The sequence below is a fragment of the Saccoglossus kowalevskii genome, chromosome 8, assembly GCF_978046115.1.
Source record: "Saccoglossus kowalevskii chromosome 8, keSacKowa6.1, whole genome shotgun sequence".
Lineage (NCBI taxonomy): Eukaryota > Metazoa > Hemichordata > Enteropneusta > Harrimaniidae > Saccoglossus > Saccoglossus kowalevskii.
In genome coordinates this window covers 845,453-866,382 of record NC_140648.1, presented here as the reverse complement: position 1 = coordinate 866,382, position 20,930 = coordinate 845,453, and the positions used below count along the sequence as shown (strand labels likewise).

The 20,930-nt window shown below is 35.1% G+C and overlaps 1 protein-coding gene across 1 annotated transcript in view; it reads left to right on the top strand.

The window, feature by feature from the left end:
- LOC100375549 (tuberin-like) overlaps positions 1 to 20,930 on the top strand; it is a 66,482-nt gene that overhangs the window by 26,947 nt on the left and 18,605 nt on the right. The window contains 10 exon segments of the mRNA XM_085502005.1: positions 469 to 624; positions 2,353 to 2,505; positions 3,305 to 3,427; positions 8,700 to 8,806; positions 10,619 to 10,760; positions 10,931 to 11,053; positions 17,879 to 18,013; positions 18,230 to 18,419; positions 18,641 to 18,734; positions 19,468 to 19,570. Of these exon segments, the coding sequence (XP_085358131.1) occupies positions 469 to 624; positions 2,353 to 2,505; positions 3,305 to 3,427; positions 8,700 to 8,806; positions 10,619 to 10,760; positions 10,931 to 11,053; positions 17,879 to 18,013; positions 18,230 to 18,419; positions 18,641 to 18,734; positions 19,468 to 19,570 (1,326 nt within the window).

Below are 20,930 nucleotides of genomic sequence, written 5' to 3'. Positions count from 1 at the left end.
ACGTGTGAAAATTCTATGCATCCCACATTATGTCGTGCAAAGTGTTCTTTTGTTCATTATGAGCCACTGGGGAGTACATTAGTGTTTAAATAATTTATGCATGAAATAATTTTTCTTTAATTCATCTACGGTACACCATTGTTAGGTTCTTTTGGAAGACTAACTTTAATACAATCACTGTGAATTCACATCCTGGAACTGGAAATATTCACTCTTTAACAAAATAAAAATGGTTTACTTTTCTACAGTTACATTCCATGCAATTCTAGAACTTAAATTACCAGTCATAATTCTTTATTTATTAGGAAATGTACAGGTGGTGTCACTTGGTCTTTTGATTTGATTTTTCTACATCATTACATGCAAATTTTATGAGGTATTCAACTCAGAGGTCACTCAAACTTCGTTTGAGTGCATGTTATTGTCCAGGCATGACAACTTACAAATGTTTGATCTGTGTTTTTCTAGGATGACCTGATAGAGTTGGTAGTACTACCTCAGTTAACTCATATTATTGATGATGAGGATGTTGAGGTGAGAAATGAAGCAATACAGCTACTGGTAGGTGTGGCATTGGATTGTCAGACCCAGCATGCTATGGATATAATGAATATTTTTGAAAAGGTAAACTAGTGTTTTACATACAAATTTTATACATTCAGTAAAAGGTTAATTTGGTTAAAAAAAATTAAGGATACACTAAATAATGGATGAACACGGATTACACACTTTTCACCTTCCCTGTGATTAGTTTTTGAAAAGCCTAAAAAAAAAACTTTGCATAGATAAATAAATAAATAAATAACAGTTATAACATGGTTAGTTTGAATCTAGCCTTCTGATTGGCTGAAGCAAGGACTTTTAACTGGCACTATAAGACCTGTAATCCTGCCTTGAAACTGAATAAGATGGCTTAAATACTAGTATCTAACTGAATCAAGATCACACAACAGTGAGCGCTATTTATAGTAATTGCATGTGTATGACCAAAACAGTGAAACCTGGTTCTGATACGAATTATTGCGAAAAATATGTATTGTGCATTTTGTGAGAACTCATTGCAGCATATCATTCATCCTTGTGTCTGTAAAATTAGCGTTTTTGCGGCAGATAATGACCTCAATTATGCTCGGTTATTATCTCCCACCAAATATGCTAATTTTTAGCTCCACTGTCAACTTTGTCGAGCGGAGCTTATCATATGAGTGATTGTCCTCCGTCGTCCGTGTCAATGTTTTACTTTTTCGACTTCTTCTTGAAAACTACAAGCCTGAATGCTTTGATACTTGGTGTATATGTACCTTGGGTAGACCTCTCTTAGGTTTGTTCGTTTCATGTTGATATCTTCAATTCTCTAATTTTGGTGAATATTATGGTCGTTTTTGGTAAAAAGTGATATTTTCGACTTCTTGTTAAAAACCGCAAGTCCAATTGCTTTGATATTACATATATAGGTACTACATGTAGACATCTCTCAGAGTTGTTTATTTTGTAATGATATCTTTAATTCTCTAATTTTGGTGAATATTTTTGTCATTTTTGGTAAAAAGTGATATTTTCTACTTCTGGTTAAAAACCGCAAGTCCAATTGCTTTGATATTACATATATAGGTACTACATGTGGACCTCACTCAGATTTGTTCATTTTGTAATGATATCTTTAATTCTCTAATTTTGGTGAATATTTTTGTCATTTTTGGTAAAAAGTGATATTTTTGACTTCTTGTTAAAAACCGCAAGTCTGATTGCTTTTATATTACATATATAGGTACTACATGTGGACCTCTCTTAGATTTGTTCATTTTGTAATGATATCTTTAATTCTCTAATTTTGGTGAATATTTTTGTAATTTTTCGTAAAAAGTGATATTTTTGAATTCTTGGTGAAAACAGCAAATTCCCATTGCTTGATACTGTACATATTGTTCATTTTCTAATGATATCTTCTGTTCTTTAATTGAAATGTGCATTGCTAACAGCAGAGCTATCTCAGCCGAGAGGCTGCTTCTTTTGTCTTATATCAGCTACCAAAATGCCTCACTTACACATGTTTATTATCTTCCACCAAATATGCAAATTTTTTTTGCTAAGAGGTCTTATATCTGCTACTAAATGCTCATGTTTGCCATTAACCTTTAAATGAATGAATGAATGAATGAATGAATGGATGGATGGTTGATAATCAATGGAACGTCCAATTTATAGCGCACATTTGGTTTGTGTTCCATCCCAATAACAAAGTGTTCAAAACATACATGAAATAAAGTCTATAATAGGATGGCTCAAAACAGGATATGAATTGGAAATCAATAGAATTATTACTAAATTTGATTTTAACTCATTTATTTCTAGCTAATTAGTAGACCTATGGGTAGTCATGTGACACCCCCTACATCACCAGAAGTCAGTGATAGCAGACTGTCAAAACAGCATCTAAATCAGCTAGATGATGCCCAATTAGTTGACATTAAAACAGCTATACTTGGCTTACTGCAAATATTTAAGGTAAGTATGACAGTTTATAATGTACTGATAGTTGAAACATTTTCACATCGAATGTACTCTATTGTGAGTCTCCCCTGAGCACAGTTCCAATATATGTACGTCTATATTGTTTCGAAATGTAGTTTTTTGTATGTTGATATAATATATTGTTTTCCATATATTAGCCCAACAATATATTGTTTTATACAGTTCTAATTATTGATTTTGTATTCAAAATGGCTGACTAGCAACATGCCTCACCATGTTGAATATTGCACAATTTAGTTGTTTGGTGAACCAATTCAGGATGGGCATATGGCAGCCATTTTAATGTTAAAAATTCATCAAAATCAAGTACCGGGGTACCATTGCCATTCCAGAAACAAATCTTGGCTGTGTATGAACTTGATTAATAATTTGAACATTATGGGACCTTCATGCACATCATTTTGCTTTTCTGTTCAGATTCAAAATGGTTGGTTGGTGGTCATTTTGTTTTACTGACTGCAATTCAGGAGCCATATACCCATATCTCTCAAACTATCTATACATGTAACAACTACATGTATGTAATACATATACTATTCTAAATATTAGCATATCAATTATCATTATAAAAATTGACATAATATATTATAAATATTGACTTAGCAATGTATTAATTCTGAAATAATGGTGTAACAGTATATTTGTTTCTAAATATATTGATATAACAAGGACTTGTAATCTTACCTGTATCTCTGATAAGCTTTGACTGTTCAAACTTCACACATGCTTCATACACACAATTTGTTTGAATACTTATATTATTTTCTTGCAGAATAAGTTGTTTATGTTGCCTTCTATTCATGCTATCAGAGCATTTGAGTTAGTCTCACGTCATGCAAAGACACATTATAAAAATGATTATCATTCAGACCTTGCAAGCAGCATTCGATATGAAGTAAGTATATTCAGATCTCAGGCTGATAGTTCTTTTGTTCATTATATAATAATTATATTTGTTAGGATTTAATATGTTGATTAATAATAAAATAATTGGTTATATAATTCACTGCTAACCTTAATGACCTGGTAATTTGACCCCAGGGTAACCAGTGATCAATAAAACCAGAAGTAATCTGACTACTTACCTCCCTGTCTCTAATAATAGCGAAAGTGAAGTTTGGACAGATCGATGAAATCCCACCCCTGTGCTGGTTTTCTGTCAGACCATGCTATAAAATCTGCTGCTACCTGGTGATTATTTCAACTCTCAAAATTAATTGCCCACCAAAAATTCTCCATCCCCCTCAAAGCTAATTAGCTAGCAGGAATAGACATGTCACAGCCTCAACAAAACAAGTAATGAATAAGTCATTTTATCAAATTTATTTCAGAATTTGTACAGATAAGGTAAACAAATGATTAAAATGCACATGTGCAGTTATCAAAATTCTGTTGCTGTAAAGAAGCAAAAGGTCACAAGTTTTTTTGTAGTCAATGATCCAGACAAAGGAGCACTATTTTGAGCTTGTTTTTTCATCGATCGTTGGTTATTTTGTTGTATAACAAGCAAATGAAGGCAATTCGTTAATTGGTGTCTCTGAGAATATTTTGGTAAATCTATAATATGCAGTCGTCCCTATCCTGACAGAGCTAAATTACAAAGTACTAATCGCCCAGTTCAACTGACGTCCAATGTACATAATGCTTGATGCTATATTTGTGACACTAATGAATAAAGCTATGATGCATAGATAATTATTTTACAGCAAGAAACAACTCAAACCATGTTGATAGGGTTATGGGAGTCGCACAATTATTTTATGGGGGCCTGATTTTCTGCATGGTTTTTGTGGTCTGTCTCGTGCCTAGCATTACATAGGGCTAATTCCATTCTTTATCATGGATTCAATTTTGTGAGTACAAGTGTTATTATGACATGTTTATTACCATCCATTACAGTCAACAGTTGGTTCAACCAACTCTTGATTAATTTAGTGGTCATGTCCAAGAAAGGTCAAAACAACCATGGTGTTGGTTCAACCAAATCTTGTTTAATTTAGTGGTCATGTCCAAGAAATGTCAAAACATCTGTGGTGTTGGTTCAACTAACTCTTGTTAGTCCCCGCAGTTCGAAAACGGGCACTTATGTTTTGACCCTTGTGCGTTCATGTGTCCGGACCTTTATCTTAGAAATGCTTGGACCAATTATAACCAAACTTTACACATACATCACAGATGGATTTTGTTCAAACTTGGTATATACATTAGACATTATATGACCTTGATGCAAATAATTGACTCCCATGTGCGAAGCACAAAATGGGAGTCTTTGCAGTTAGTGTGTCTGTATGTGTGTGTGTGTGTGTGTGTGTGTTGGTGTAGACGTAGAAGTGGAGCCTGTAGACCAGACATACACAAACAAAGTGGAGCCCTTTGTACAAGTGGAGCCCCAAATTGGTGGCTCCACAATGTTTCATAATTTATATTAATATTTAATCGAATTTAAGTCAGGTTTGCGAAGCTTAGGTTTAGTATCGGGGAAGGTATGGTTCACGTTATATTAATATTAATATAATTATGCCATACCTTACCCCGATACTAAACCTAAGCTTCGCAAACATTTCTATGTTCAGTCACGGGATATTCAACTCTAGTTTAATTAAACTTAATTAAAGTGCAATTCTCCATTGTATTGCATTGTAATTGAGTTTAATTAAACTCCAATTAAAACGCAACCCTATATAGGAACACGTTTTAATCGAGTTCATATCGCAACTATATTAAAAGTTAATTCAACTATATTAAAAGTTAATTCAATGGTGGCTGCACAATTCATGGGACACCTGTATGTGTGTGTGTATGTGTGTATGTGTGTCCGACTGTTTCACTGCTATCTCAAGAACTATACATCGGTTTTTGATGAAACTTGGTGCATAGATGCTCTGGGCCAATGCGCAGATTTGATTAGGTTTTGGTAAAAATCCATGCTCGTTAATTACCTAATTTGCATGATAATTAGCTATTTTTTAGCTGTTCTATGACTGTTCCACTGATATCTAAAGAACCACTCATTGGATTTTGATGAAACTTGGTACATATATGCTCTGAACTAATGCTAGGTTTTGCTTAGGTTTTGGTTAAAATCCATGTTCGTTAATTACTTAATTTGCATGATAATTAGCTAATTTTTAGCTGTTCTATGACTGTTCCACTGATATCTAAAGAACCACTCATTGGATTTTGATGAAACTTGGTACATAGATGCTCTGAACATATGCGCAGATTTGATTAGTTTTTGTTAAAAATCCGTGCATATTAATTAACTAATTTGCATGATAATTAGCTATTTTTTAGTGGTTCCATGACTGTTCCACTGATATCTAAACAACCACTCATTGGATTTTGATGAAACTTGGTACATAGATTTTCTGAACTAATGCTAGGTTTTGATTAGTTTTTGGTAATAATCCGTGGATACTAATTAGCTAATTTGCTTATTGATTAGTCAATTTTCGGTTTTTCCACTGATATCTCAAGTACTAATCATCACATTTCAATGAAACTTGGTACATAGATGTCATATGACACTGCACAGACCTGATAGTTTTTATGGTATATCAGTACATGTAATTACCTAATTTGCATAATTAATTAATTTTCAGCTTTTGATATAAGTTTCTGTTTAAAATTTGTACAAAGATAGTATACCAAGAGATACATCTGCATCAACATGATTTTTGTGATTCAATTCAATATGGCTGGCCGACGCCCAATTTTCATGTAAAAGCGCTAAATCGTCATTTTTACATGTTCGGAGCTGTTTCTCAGAGATGACTTTGCCGATTTGGATCAAAGCTGGTATGGTGATCATACATTATTGTCTGTAGGTGCACGTCATACTTTTTTCGTGATTCGAACAAATATAGCCGACTGGTGGCCATTTTGTTTTTCATAATACCCATGCTACTTTCTCTTGAATGCAATGAACATTTCTGTTTTAAATTTTGTACGAAGGTAGTTTGCCAAGAGATACATCTGCACCAACAGTATTTTTGTGATTCAATTCAATATGGCTGGCTGACACCCAATTTTTATGTAAAAGCACTATAAATCGTCATTTTTACATATCCGGAGCTGTTTCTCAGAGATGACTAGGCCAATTTGTATCAAAGTTTGTATGATGATCATACATATTGGGTTATAGTTGCATGTCATATTTTTTCTGTGATTCAAACTAATATGGCTGACTAGTGGCCATTTTGTTTTTCATGATACCCATGCCTACTTTCTTATGAATGCAATGAACATTTCTGTTAAAATTTTGTACAAAGACAGTATACCAATAGATACATCAACATGAACATTATTTTTGTAATTTGATTTCTGAACTAATGCTAGGTTTTGATTAGTTTTTGGTAATAATCCGTGGATACTAATTAGCTAATTTGCTTATTGATTAGTCAATTTTCGGTTTTTCCACTGATATCTCAAGTACTAATCATCACATTTCAATGAAACTTGGTACATAGATGTCATATGACACTGCACAGACCTGATAGTTTTTATGGTAATATCAGTACATGTAATTACCTAATTTGCATAATTAATTAATTTTCAGCTTTTGATATAAGTAGTGAGCATTACATTTCAATGAAACTTGGTACTTACATACTCAAGGACTATGCAGAGATTGATTGTTTCGGATAAATATTTGTGCATATTAATCACCTAATTTGCATAATTAGTTAATTTTCAGCTTTTCCACGGGTATCTCAAGTACTAATCATCGCATTTCAATGAAACTTGGTACATAGATCCTTTAGGACTATGCAGAGACCCAATTAGTTTTTGGTAAATATTTGTGCATATTAATCACCTAATTTGCATAATTAACCAATTTCCAACTTTCACACTGATATCTCAGGTACTACTGTAATCATCACATATCAATGAATGTTTATACATGGATGCTGTAGGACAATAGACAGACCTGGATAATTGTGGGTTAAAATCTGTACATATTAATTACCCAATTTGCATAATTAAGCAATTTTAAGCTTTCACACTGATATCTAAAGTACTAATTTCCATTTTAATGAAACTTAGTACAAAGATGCTCTAGGACAATGTACAAACCTAATTAGTTTGGGGTAAAACTCTGTTCATATTATTTCCCCAATTAGCATAATAATTCATAATTTTTTGGTTCTAATCACATTTCAATTAAACTTGGTACATAGTTTTTGTTACATTGCGCAGACCTCATTAGTTTTACAATCAAATCTGTTCATGTTAATTTTCTGATTTGCATAATTAGTTTTCAGCTAAGTAATTTCAAATTATATTTAATGTGTCTCCAATACTCTCAGCACATGGGAGTTCTTTCTAAGCTTTCTTTGATTTTGTTTTTCAGATAAGATTCAAAATGGCCGACTGGCGGCCATCTTGTTTTAATGAATGTGGTTCTCGTGCCATATCTCTGACTTGCTTTGACTGATTATGTTCAAATTTTAAATATTCATTATACATCATGTCATAGATATACAGATATATTGGTTTGACGATCCTATTCAAAGTGGCCAAATAGTGGCCATTTTTGTGCTAAAAAAATCATCAAATATCAAGCATTTCTGGCATTTCTGGATGGATTTTGTTCAAACTTATAACACACGTTAGACATTACGTGTTCCTGATGCACATCATTTTATTTTTCAGATCGGATTCAAAATGGCTGACTGGCGGCCATTTTGTTTTAATGATTGGGCTTCTAGTGCCATATCTCTGACATGCTTTGACTGATTATGTTCAAATTTCACATATTCATTATGCATCATGTTATAGACATTAATGTATTCAAAATGGCTGATTTTGAATGCTATTTCAGAGCAATATCTCTTAATATGGACAAGTACTTGTTTGACGATCAGATATTAATGTCAATCATTTAAATGTTAAAAAAAAAATCATCATAATCATATTCCTGCCATGGTTATATTCCAGCTATGTTACTATAAACAAAACTATATATCTTAAATTTGATAACTAACGAGGACTGTGCCATGCATAGCTTGTTTAATTTAGTGGTCATGTCCAAGAAATGTCAGAAGAACCCTTTCCACTGAATCACTGAATATGATATACGGTACTTGTAATATAAAACTTAATTCTTAGGCTAATTATATAAATACTATTTCTGATTAATATATTTTGATTTCTTCCGTTCTTAGATATTTCACTGCCTATTGCAATTACGGGCAGATATGTTACATCGCCTTGGCTTTCCTGACAAAGATGGCGTGATCAGATACAGTCATTATCTCTTGGTCAAGGACAGGTAATGCACCATATTCATTTCATTAGATCCATTGACAACATATTACCACCACACCACAATGTAGCTTTGATTGACAACAAGTAAATCATCCAATATCTCTTGATGTGGATAATAGATGTGGATAATACGAGTGGCCTAGCATTATACAAAAATTAAAAGTGTGTATATAAAACAGCCAATATTGCTGACATCATTCAGAGTTGGGGTGAACATAAATCCTGTTTGTTGTTCTTTGTTCTGTTTTTTTGTTGTGTGTCCAGTAGTGGTTCACCATGGCTGGAACTTGCCCTCACAAGTTCTAGTTTTAACATGTTTAACATGTTTGCCCCATTAGACGTGTACAAGTGGCAGCCAATCTTACAAGCCAGGTATCTAATTGGCATGACAGTAATACAGGTTGTATGTATGAGTCACTGTATGCAATTTGAATTACTGAAGATTTCCGTTATCACTCATGAATTTTTATTCCTCGTTCGGACAAAGTCCGAAAACGAGGACTATTAATTTGGGTTCATTCTGTCTGTTCGTCCGTACGTCCGGAGCTATATCTCGGACACCCATTGACAGATTTCATTCAAACTTCACATGAAGACAATACATAGTGTCTTACATATGCACGTCAAGTTACTTTATGATCGGAGAAAAAATGTCCGACTGGCGGCCATTTTGATGTACAATTTGCTATTTCTGATACCTAAACGTGTCCGCAGCAGTTTCTCGGAGATGACTGGCCTGATTTGGATCAAAGTTGGTATGATGATCATACATATGGGGTTGTAGGTGCACGCTATTTTTTATCGTGATTCGATCAAATATGGCAGCCATCTTGTTTTTCATGGTACCCATGCTACTTTATCTTGAATGCAATGAACGTTTCTGTTTAAAATTTGTACAAAGATAGTATACCAAGAGATACATCTGCATCAACATGATTTTTGTGATTCAATTCAATATGGCTGGCCGACGCCCAATTTTCATGTAAAAGCGCTGAATCCTCATTTTTACATGTTCGGAGCTGTTTCTCAGAGATGACTTTGCCGATTTGGATCAAAGCTGGTATGGTGATCATACATTATTGTCTGTAGGTGCACGTCATACTTTTTTCGTGATTCGAACAAATATAGCCGACTGGTGGGCATTTTGTTTTTCATAATACCCATGCTACTTTCTCTTGAATGCAATGAACATTTCTGTTTTAAATTTTCTACGAAGGTAGTTTGCCAAGAGATACATCTGCACCAACAGTATTTTTGTGATTCAATTCAATATGGCTGGCTGACACCCAATTTTTATGTAAAAGCACTATAAATCGTCATTTTTACATATCCGGAGCTGTTTCTCAGAGATGACTAGGCCAATTTGTATCAAAGTTTGTATGATGATCATACATATTGGGTTATAGTTGCATGTCATATTTTTTCTGTGATTCAAACTAATATGGCTGACTAGTGGCCATTTTGTTTTTCATGATACCCATGCCTACTTTCTTATGAATGCAATGAACATTTCTGTTAAAATTTTGTACAAAGACAGTATACCAATAGATACATCAACATGAACATTATTTTTGTAATTTGATTCAATATGACTGCCCAATGTCCAATTCTCATGTAAAAGCACTAAATCATAATTTTTTACAAATCCATCTCCTATTAATGGTTTCAATCCAATCTCAATGACTTCATCAGCATCGAATTGATTATGTCAGATCACAAAATTTTGGATGGGGACTGTGTCATTATTAACAATGACTTGTTAGAATGTGGTTATTTATATTTTTAGGTTATACAATGTATTCTTGTTTTTCTTTAGATCTGATAGCATCCAAGCTGGTAAATCATCCTCTCCTGCAGTAGCATCATCAAGATCACCAACACCGAGTGGTGTACAGCTTAAAATGTCAGTTATACCGTTTTCAGAATCATTCATGACAGTGACACTATGTCTTAGCGTTGTAAGTGATTGATCTTTGATTTTACAAATATATTTAGATTTCAATCAGACTTAGTATGAACATCACACATGGTAGTCACTGCTTCATGTCAGTCTTTTTATATTTCATTTTAAATGTCAAAGATAATATCTGTAAAATGAATGGCTAATAATTAAACTTTTTCTGAACAGGAGAGAGATTGGAAAGTATTGAAAATGGTTTTAACTGAAGTGACGAAAGGATTGGAGAATAAAAGTCTAACCCTTGCTGCTGGTGCCAATTTTGACAAATTATGTTTTCAGCTGACAAAAATGGTAATTACATTATACTGTTTATCCATATTTTGATTTCTGCTGATGATTTGTTAGTCCCCCTTCGGACGAAGTTATATCTCAGAATCCCTTGGGCCGATTCTGTTCATTCTTTGCATGTGCCTAGTACCTTATGTGGGACATATGCACATGCAGTTATTTAGGGGTGATCTCATATTCAAACATGCGGGTCAAACCTACGAAAACCCTAACCGCCCTAAACCGCCCGAACAAAACCCAGTTTTGCGGTTTGGAAGTTTAAACAATAGACAGTGCGGTTCAGGACGACCGCACGAATTTGCATAAAAACTGCGATTCGAACCGATCTCATTCACACCTCATTCAAGCTGTTGTTTATTTTTAGGATTGACAGAGTTTACATTGCTTTTTGAAGACTAGATAGTTGTCTCTAAAATGTGTCGATTTATTGGTGTACAGTAGTCATTTTACCGTGCTGAATAAATTGTTTTGTTTTGATAAACTGTTATGCTTGAGTCGCAAATTGAGCAGAGGATGTGAATCCGACTTTTCATTGGGCTGGACAATTGATATGTGTCTCTGACAGCTAATAAGTATCAAAAGACGAACATTTGTTGATACAAAGTTGCACTTGAGACTTACGCTACTGTGTTCAAGCCCTTACTACTGTTGCGCGTTCAATTTTCAAACAGTTCTTTCAGGAGTGCGGCATCGCAAAATCCGGAAAAACAATGCAGCGTACGCATGAAAATTTATTTCGATTTGCTGCACAACGGTTATTTGCAGTTTTTCTTATTCAATTTCCAGTGACATGAAGTATCAAAACAGAAAATTAAATTAAATGGACTCGCGCTGATTATTTACGGCTAATCATCTGCAGACGAGACTGCTTATAAAAAACGAACCCTGACCTCTGAAAATACCTTATTCATAGAGTGCATTGTACCTAAGACCGTTGCCCTAGGCGACACAGCGACACGTTGCAATGTAGCAATCGATGCATGCTGGGTGACAAGGGGAAATTCTGATTGAGGTAACCAAGATGGCTGCGTTGAGTGAATGATTTTCTGCGGAATTTAAAACAACACCTCGCTGCCTACTTCGCCCACAGTCCCTCAAGGCACTGTGCTTCGATGTATTTTCTAAAATAATCGTTTATTTTTAATTAACCGGGGGTTCGAAATGTGTGCATTTTGTCACAGAAAAGTAAGATATCGGCAGCGGTAAATACCCGTAATTTCCCCGCAATGCCGTCAGCTGACAATGTGACAGTGGTCGTAGCGCCGGAGTCGTAGCATTAGCCCCGACTTTAGTTTTGACACAGTGATAGAAGGACTGTGGTTTTCAGATGCCTTCATAGAAAACAATGTTGCCATTATCGATTTAATACTTTGATAACTCGCAGTCTCGCAGACTTTACAAACTTAACCAAAAAATGTGTTCTATGAATTTATGAACTGACATGGACACAAAACTGACTGTACTTGTTGCGGACAAAATGTACCAGTTCGCTCCATGGATAAACATATTTTACTGACTATGCCAAATATATATATATATAACGTAAGTAATTTATCCTAAAAAGCTGCTCATTAAAATTTTAGTGCATTTTTTCCTTGTTCTGTTTCAAACATTAATTTACCATATATATCACAATAGAGAGGGTTTATGGTATCACTTGATTCACATTTAATGACAAAATATAACAAACCATCACGTCTGTAATTAATTCCAGATAAATTGAATAACAATAACAATTGTATTGACTTGTACCAAAATGTTGTGGGAAACTGATTATTATTACCAATCACAGAAATAAATGAATATAATTTTCATCACACTTATAAATGACATGATGTAAATAGATTTGTGAAACAAATGCAAGTTTGTTTTTATGAGCATGTACAAGACTGTAATTCTTAACACTTCAAAATATAACACTCAGTATGAACATGGAGCTCCATATACATCTTATTTTTTTTCCTAATGAAACCAGGCTGAAACAGTATTGTAAGAAAAACCTAGGTTTCCCTAGGTCTGTCTTCTTTGTTCTCTGTTGTTTGTTTTCAGTGGGGGCGTTAATGGGCAGTTAATCCGGAGGTTAGCTTCAAACCTACCACTAATTTGCATAATGTAGGTCTAGTAGGTCTGAATAGAGCAGGCCGGGTTAACCCAGTTTGACCCAGGTGTTTGAATATGAGATCACCCCTTAGCGATTCGATTCAAAATGGCCGACTGGCAGCCATCTTGTTTTTTGAAAATGCTTTGTCAGTTTTCATTCAATCTTGGTACATAGATTATACATGTTAGGATACATGTCCATGATGATTTATTTCGCAATTGGATCAAAGATGGTCGACTGGCAGGCATTTTGTTTTGTTTTTTATATGCGGTATCTTGGATGTGCTCTGTCAGTTTTCATTCAAATTTGGCACATACATGTACAGTACTCATTTCGCTCAGCCTCCCGCCCGCTTCCGGATTTCGATCGCTTTTTTTTCGCTCGCTTTGTTCAATTCGACCGCGCAATTTCCGCTTTTTTTTCGACCGCGCAAATCCGGAAGTATCCGCTCGCGCAATCGCTCGCTCGCTCGCTCGCTCGCTCGCCCGCCTGACAGAGCAACCGCCCGCATTTACAGTTCATTACCTACTGTTTCATGTACAAGTGTGTCATTTTTGTTTTTATGATGTTAAAATAAGAATAAATACAATCAAAAATTTATAGAACGACCGTTGAAAAAATGCGGTAGATCACACGGCCATATAAAATTGGTAATAATACATACGCGTAGCAATAATGTCCACCATAAACAAGATCGAACCAAACATGTGAAATCAAATACGACACTGACACAGACACAACTAATATGAAATAAAACCATTCAATTTTTGGTGGAGAGCTAAAAATGTCTACTCTAGAGTATGGTATTCATTGAACCGTGTATAGGGTGACGGATGTCATGCACGCATGGTTTGGGTTTAACACGGGTCAAGTTGTAGATATGTAAATCTATGGCACCTATAACAATTGAAGAATATCTGCAGGAATAGTAAGACTGAAAAAAAACGACCAATCGATTGTTATAGAATGACAACAGTGTAAAATTTGTCAAACAAATACAATACTTGCAAATGTAATGTCGGCCAGCGCCCATCTTACTTGTCCGAAGTTGTCGAAGCCGACATCAATGGAGATCGCGTTTTTTAACTAGGCGGCTGGCAAGCGGACTAACACGTTACATAAACTTGTTGAATTACAATTATGGTTTTTATTTTTGCGCCCAATGTCTCGTTATAAAATAAAGGATTCAAAGTTTGCAGGGTATTCCGTTTTTTGCGAACTCTGGGCGAAATACTTTCAGGAGCTGTACGTAGTTCACTTACAGCCAAAACAAAGTCAGCTTGGACATTAAGTTGTGAGACGCGACAAAACAAACGCTGCCAGTGATAGATTACTTGAATAAAAAAAAAAAAAAAAAACGCAATCAAAGGTGCCGACCACACGCTTTGGAAATAAATAGAACGCGTTGCTAAGAGGAATCGCACCTGCATCTCGACGACGTCTCCGGTCATGAGCAGGGTTTGCCGCGTCTTAGAAAAATTGAAAGTTAAAAAGGAATCAGTGTCGGGGAACCATTCACAATGTTTGCATGAAAAATCCCCCGCGAAAACCTTTTTTTTTCTGTTACAAACACTATGGTACCTGAATCCCGATTAATTCATAAATATGAATCGTTAAGGGTCAATTTCCTGCAATCCTTCAAGATTAAATTTGCCTCCGAAAATCTTTCTAACGATGACCTGGAAGATTGCCATGATTGAGTGCCACCATTTCTGTTTTAAGATTTATTCAGTATAATAATACAAATGTTCACCCCAACAGAGGTGCACATACAGTTTTAGCGACCCGAAGAGCTCATTGTCAACCGAGGCGAAGCACTACGATAAAGACTTTCCGTTCCCAATAAATAATAATAATAACAAAAAAAAACTTCTCGTTCCCGACATTATGAAATTCTTTCGTTTTGGGGGAAAAACCTTGAAAAAAAAACTGATTTTGACAAGATAATTTAGAAATTGATATTAAGAATAATTCATAACGAAATATATTCCAAATGTACCCATAATTTTTTTTCATAATTACTGATTACACACGAATATTACAGAAAAAAATAATTTGCTATATTATCTATATTTGTGCCTTTTATTTGTCTTGAATCGTGACTGAAAGAAGCTGGATGAAATTACAAACTATGTAGTGTGTTCGACAACTCATGTATGAACAATAATTTTAATAAATATGATTTTACTTGGTAAAATTACTGTATTTTTCTACATAAAAACAAAATAATTTCACAATGTCTTTATTATCATAGCGTTGTTGGTAAAAGTTGAAAATGATACATCCACGTGAACCTGCTTATATGAGATCGAAGGAGTCTCTGTTTTCAACAGCCGTATACATCTAAAACTGCGTCATCGCTAAGTTTCCTTGGTGGACCACGAGCTCTGTTCCTTGTTTGCACGTTATCATGTTCACACAATCGCAGACATTATTTGTAAAGGTGCTCTTTGAAATGGCACATTTTCTCGATGTTTTAGCGAGTACTCCGCGGGTATATGGCTTGTTCTCACATCAGCATAATTTTTCTCGAATTCACTCACCGCTTTCCCACATGCACTTCTCGTTCTTTGCTGCTAGCTTTTTTGCACTCTAATATGTTGTTGTTTTTGTCTTTCTAAACATCGAGTTTATTTTTGACATTCAACGAGATCGCTTGAATTTTGAATTTGATGACGGTTCGAATTTATCCACTTTTACAGTGATCAACATTGCGTTCGAGTAGAGTTACTAGTAATTATAAGCCTGATTTACATTTTTCTTGCGGTGTTTTTCGTCAATGTATTAAATATAAGTGCTTTGGGAAATAACATAATTATATTGCGCGAGTAAAAGAGTTTGGTGAGACTGTCACAACATACTAAAACAGATGTTTTATTTATTTCCAACGCGCGTGGTCGTCGCCTCTGATTGCGTTTATTTTGTATTTTTGTTTTCAAAATGTATCACTAGCTGCGTTTGTTTTGTTTTCCTCAACAAATTAACTGTTCCGAGATCTCTTTCATTTTTCGTCCGGCTGCTGCCAATCCAATAATTCGTCATCGCATGTAATCAGACAAGCGATTAATCGTCACAGTCATTATACTAGTAGTTTAAGTCCAATTGATTTGTAGAAATTCAGCTATGCGATAATTATATGTGCAGTTTTGTTTTGCGCACCCAGACACGATCAAAAGTTAACCAATAGATTTTCTGAACTACAGCATTCGTATTACTTGTGCAAATTGAGTAAGAGTCATAGTGTGAGTTGCGTTCGAAAATAACAAAGTGTCAAATTATTTTGAGCGCCGTTCGGAATAAATTTAGTCAAAATCACACAGAAACACACACACACACACACAACACACAAATACTAGTACTCAATAATATCGCGATTGACCAGTCATATAGCTGCTTGAACTACACACACAAGGACGTAAATATGTAAATACAGGTGACAGTTCGACTTGCGTAGCAAACGTTACAATGTGTCAAGTGATTTGAAGGCGTCTTTGTTCCAAAACAGAGAAGCAATAGGCGTTGTGTTTTGAATCGTCATTAAAACCTAAATTTATTACGAATAAAAATTTAAGTTTATACATACAATGTACGATCATTGTTACTCCAGCGGTCGGTTGGCAAGCGGACGGTGTTTCTGAAGCCAGTCATAGCAGGAGCGAGCGAGCGAGCGAGCGAACGAACAAAAGCGAACGCGAGCGAGCGGAAAAAAAGCGGTCGGTTTCCGGTCGGAAAGCAGCGAGCGGTCGGAAATTAAGCGATAAGCGGTCGGAAAAAAAGCGATAAAAGCGGGAGGTTGGGCGGAATGAGTACTGTACTTTATACAATGTACATGTTAGGATGCATGTCCATGACAATTTGTTTCAAAATCTGGTCAAGGATGGCCGATTGACAGCCATCTGACTTTTTGGCCTTACTACTATATTTCCACAATTTATGTACCATTTTCATTCGTATTTGGCACATACATCATACATATCAGTGTGTTTCATAATCAGATCAAAGATGGCCGAATAACGTCTGTTTTTATTTTTGGCCAAATAACTACTACATGGAACACATGTTTTGATGTAAATAAACAATCTGTTGTATACGCCACTTGGAACTCAAGTTTCAAGGACACGTTTGCGACAACCCCTCCGCTTTAATATGACGAGCACAAAGAGAACTTTCAAAAATTTAACGGGGACTGTGTCATTTTCAATGACTTGTTGATTTGTGTTTTATACACCCAAACATGTGTAAGCAGTGCTGGTAATTGAAGGATAAAACTATTTCAATATCCTTGGAATCTTGTAGCCATTTGTTGAAAAAAATCTAGTACATAGATTTGCCTGGACTTGCAATTTCGTGCATATTAATTACCTAATTTGCATAATAATCGATCAATTTCCAGCTTCAAGATTCAAGAATCACTACAGATTTCAATGAGTATTCTGGTTTATTTTTTGCATAATCATAATGACTTAATTTATGCAATTTTAAGATGTTTCACAGATATTTCTGTTACCTTTCATTAAATTTAAATGAAACATATTAAATACTCCATGTACTCTGGGATTAAAACACCTGAATAGATGATGGTTGAATATTGATCACCTAATTTGCATAAATTAGTCAACTTCTTGTTATTTCAAGAATGATATTATCAGATTTAAATGAAACTTGGGACATACATGAAGGTAGCCAGGGATACTCCACAGATGTAAATTATAAATGTTATTCTGTAGGTTGATGATAAAACATTGCACAGTAAACTGAAGAACACACCACCTGATTTTAAAAGGTCTGATTTGCTTCAAAGCATCTATCCTGTACTCAGCTCATTAGCATCTTATCATGCATATTTGGACCAAAACAGACAGGTAAAGTAATTTTCTTGTCATTTTTATTAATGCATTTGTGTTGAATTCAAAATAAAGTTTTGTATGTTTAATTTTATCGTTCCTAAGAGTGCAACATATTAAACATTTAATATGTATTTTTTTTTTTTTTTAACCAAAGTGCTTCAAGGTGACAAGAAGTGACAAAAGTTGGCATTCAGTGGGTTACTAACACTAACTGTTGTTTTCTTACCATAGACTGCTTTAGTGGAAAGTTTAGAGCATGGTTTAGTGTCCAAGTGTGCACAGCTTTGTGTCAAAGCCTTGACCTTATGTACTATTGAAATGCAGACTATAATGGTCAGATTAATGCCGTCCATGTTACTTAAATTATCACATATATCAGCTACAAAAATGGTTGCCATACCAATGATTGAATTCCTCTCAAGTAAGTCATATGTTGTACATGTTACTCCAAACAAGTAAATTTTGCTTTGTTTTGATATATAGTGTTCAGTAAATATTGTCTCACACTAAAAATAAGTAAATAATGTTAGTTTTTAGAGACACTATTGAATGTTTAATTCAGACAAACAAATAAGTAATAGCAACAGATATATTTATAATTGTTGTGATGTAGACTACAATGTATGTAATATGTTTCTACAGGTTTAACTCGACTTCCTAGACTGTATGCAAGCTTTAATGAAGACCAGTACATGAGTATCTTTGCCATTGCACTGCCTTACACTAATCCATTCAAGTAAGTGTTATGGGTAGAAATATTACATGTATAAATGCAATGTTTCAACGATGAACATGTGTGGATATATGTACTGACTTGATTTCCATGGCTACCAGACTGACTTGATTTCCATGGCTACCAGACTGACTCAAGAGAGCACATTTTCTCTATTTTCTTGGTGTACATGTGTAGATATATGTACTTACACTAATCCATTCAAGTAAGTAATGTACTTACACTAATCCATTCAAGTAAGTATTGTACTTACACTAATCCATTCAAGTAAGTATTGTACTTACACTAATCCATTCAAGTAAGTATTACTGTACGGAATTGCTATATTTGTAATGTTCCAAAAATGTACATGTTTAGATACTGACTAATTATCCATGGTTAATTAGCTACTACCGTAAAATCTGTATTAGAATCCGCATCTCTAATAGAAGTCGCACCCATTTTTTTTTTAACAATTGGGAACCAAAAATTCATCATTTCTCATATGTGTATATGCTCTAATAGAAGCTGCATCCCCTCTGTTGAATTGTACCATTTTAATAGAAGCCGCGGCTTCAAATACAGATTTTACAGTACTCAGAATCAGATAACACGTTCTCTCTATCCATGGCTACTAAACTGACTCAAGACAGTACATTTTCCTGGTGCACAAGTGCAAGCAGCCAGGCAACTATATTGTATTCAATGTTGGAAACTTGTGTTTTGACTGGATACATCACTTGGCTATTTTTTACAGGTTCACACTATATGTTGTGTCATTGGCACATCATGTGATTGCTATGTGGTTCATCAAATGTAGATTGCCATTCAGGAGGGACTTTGTAAGTTTTATCACCAAGGTAAGAACATTCATTCCTGACTTCAAAGTGTTAATGATATGTGCATTATGTAAATCTTATGAGAAATACATTTGAGCTCAGGTAATAGTGTGGCATCGCTGTCTTAAATTGTGTTGGGATTCTATAATTGTTATGGTTATTTGCCATAACCTGATCTGGCATATGATACAAGATCAAAGTACCGACAATTCAGAATATGCAACAAAATGAATGCAAAGCAAGCTATGCGCATTCACAGCAACAATTTTAATTATCCAAAACATTGCAATTAGCGATAGCCATGGTACAAATTACTTAAATCATGGTCACATTATAGTTACCGGTATAACACATATTATGGCATATATTTATATTCTGTAACCAAAATGTGACCATCATTTCTTACTTAATTAGTCCCCGTTGGAACGAAGTCCGAAAAGGGGAGGTATGTATGGGGTCTAAAAACTAACTCTGCGACGCGATTGTGCGACTCGCCGAATGTCGATTATTGCACTCTGCGACAGGATCGCAGTGTCACTCTACGAAGAGCACGATTCCCATTGCTTGGTTGGTCGAAAAAGCACGAATCTCAATGGTCGATCGATGTAAGGGTACACAGCATGCCTTATAGAAATGTTCAGTTTTAAATGGTTATTTCGCCGACTGCTCGCGAACTACGGCAAACAAGTATTTACAGACGACATGCCGCATGGTTCGGTGATCAGCAAGTATTTAACATTGATAAATTAACATGTATAACATCCCCCGGAAGGGATGAAAGGGGTTACAAAACACATGCACGTTGGTGTTGGCTGCCTTATGACGGTGTAACATCAGGGAGCTGGTAACATTAACGCCATCTTGAAGTTGTAAGGCTTCGTCTGCAACAATGCTCATTAGCATAGGCGGCAGCTTTAAAGCGAGTAGAGCGCGAAGTACGTTTCACACGATGTTAAGTTATTTTTTTTTTCATTAGCAAGTATAATTTATTATGACTATATTCATCAATTTGAATTCCCAAATAAAGCGTGTAGCGGGTCAAACTGTTTCTAGGCGATCAATATCGTTTTATTAAGAATATTAAAAGAACAAACACGTAATGAATGGATTGAAACTACTGCTGAAGATAGAAAACTAAAACGACAGTGTCAACGGAAAATTAGATGGGTGCACCCTCTCTGCATAAACGGAACGATGGCTTTGTTTATTTGGCCGATGTCGACGAGCAACAGATTTCCTGTACTCACTTCCTCGTCTGATCACCGACCCTCAACATTCTCATCGGTGTTGTCATCGGTTAAGTAGTTGAAACTCTTTCGCTTTGATGCGAATATTTCAGCCTAATCGTCCCTTTCGAACCACTCGCGAGGATGGTCATAAT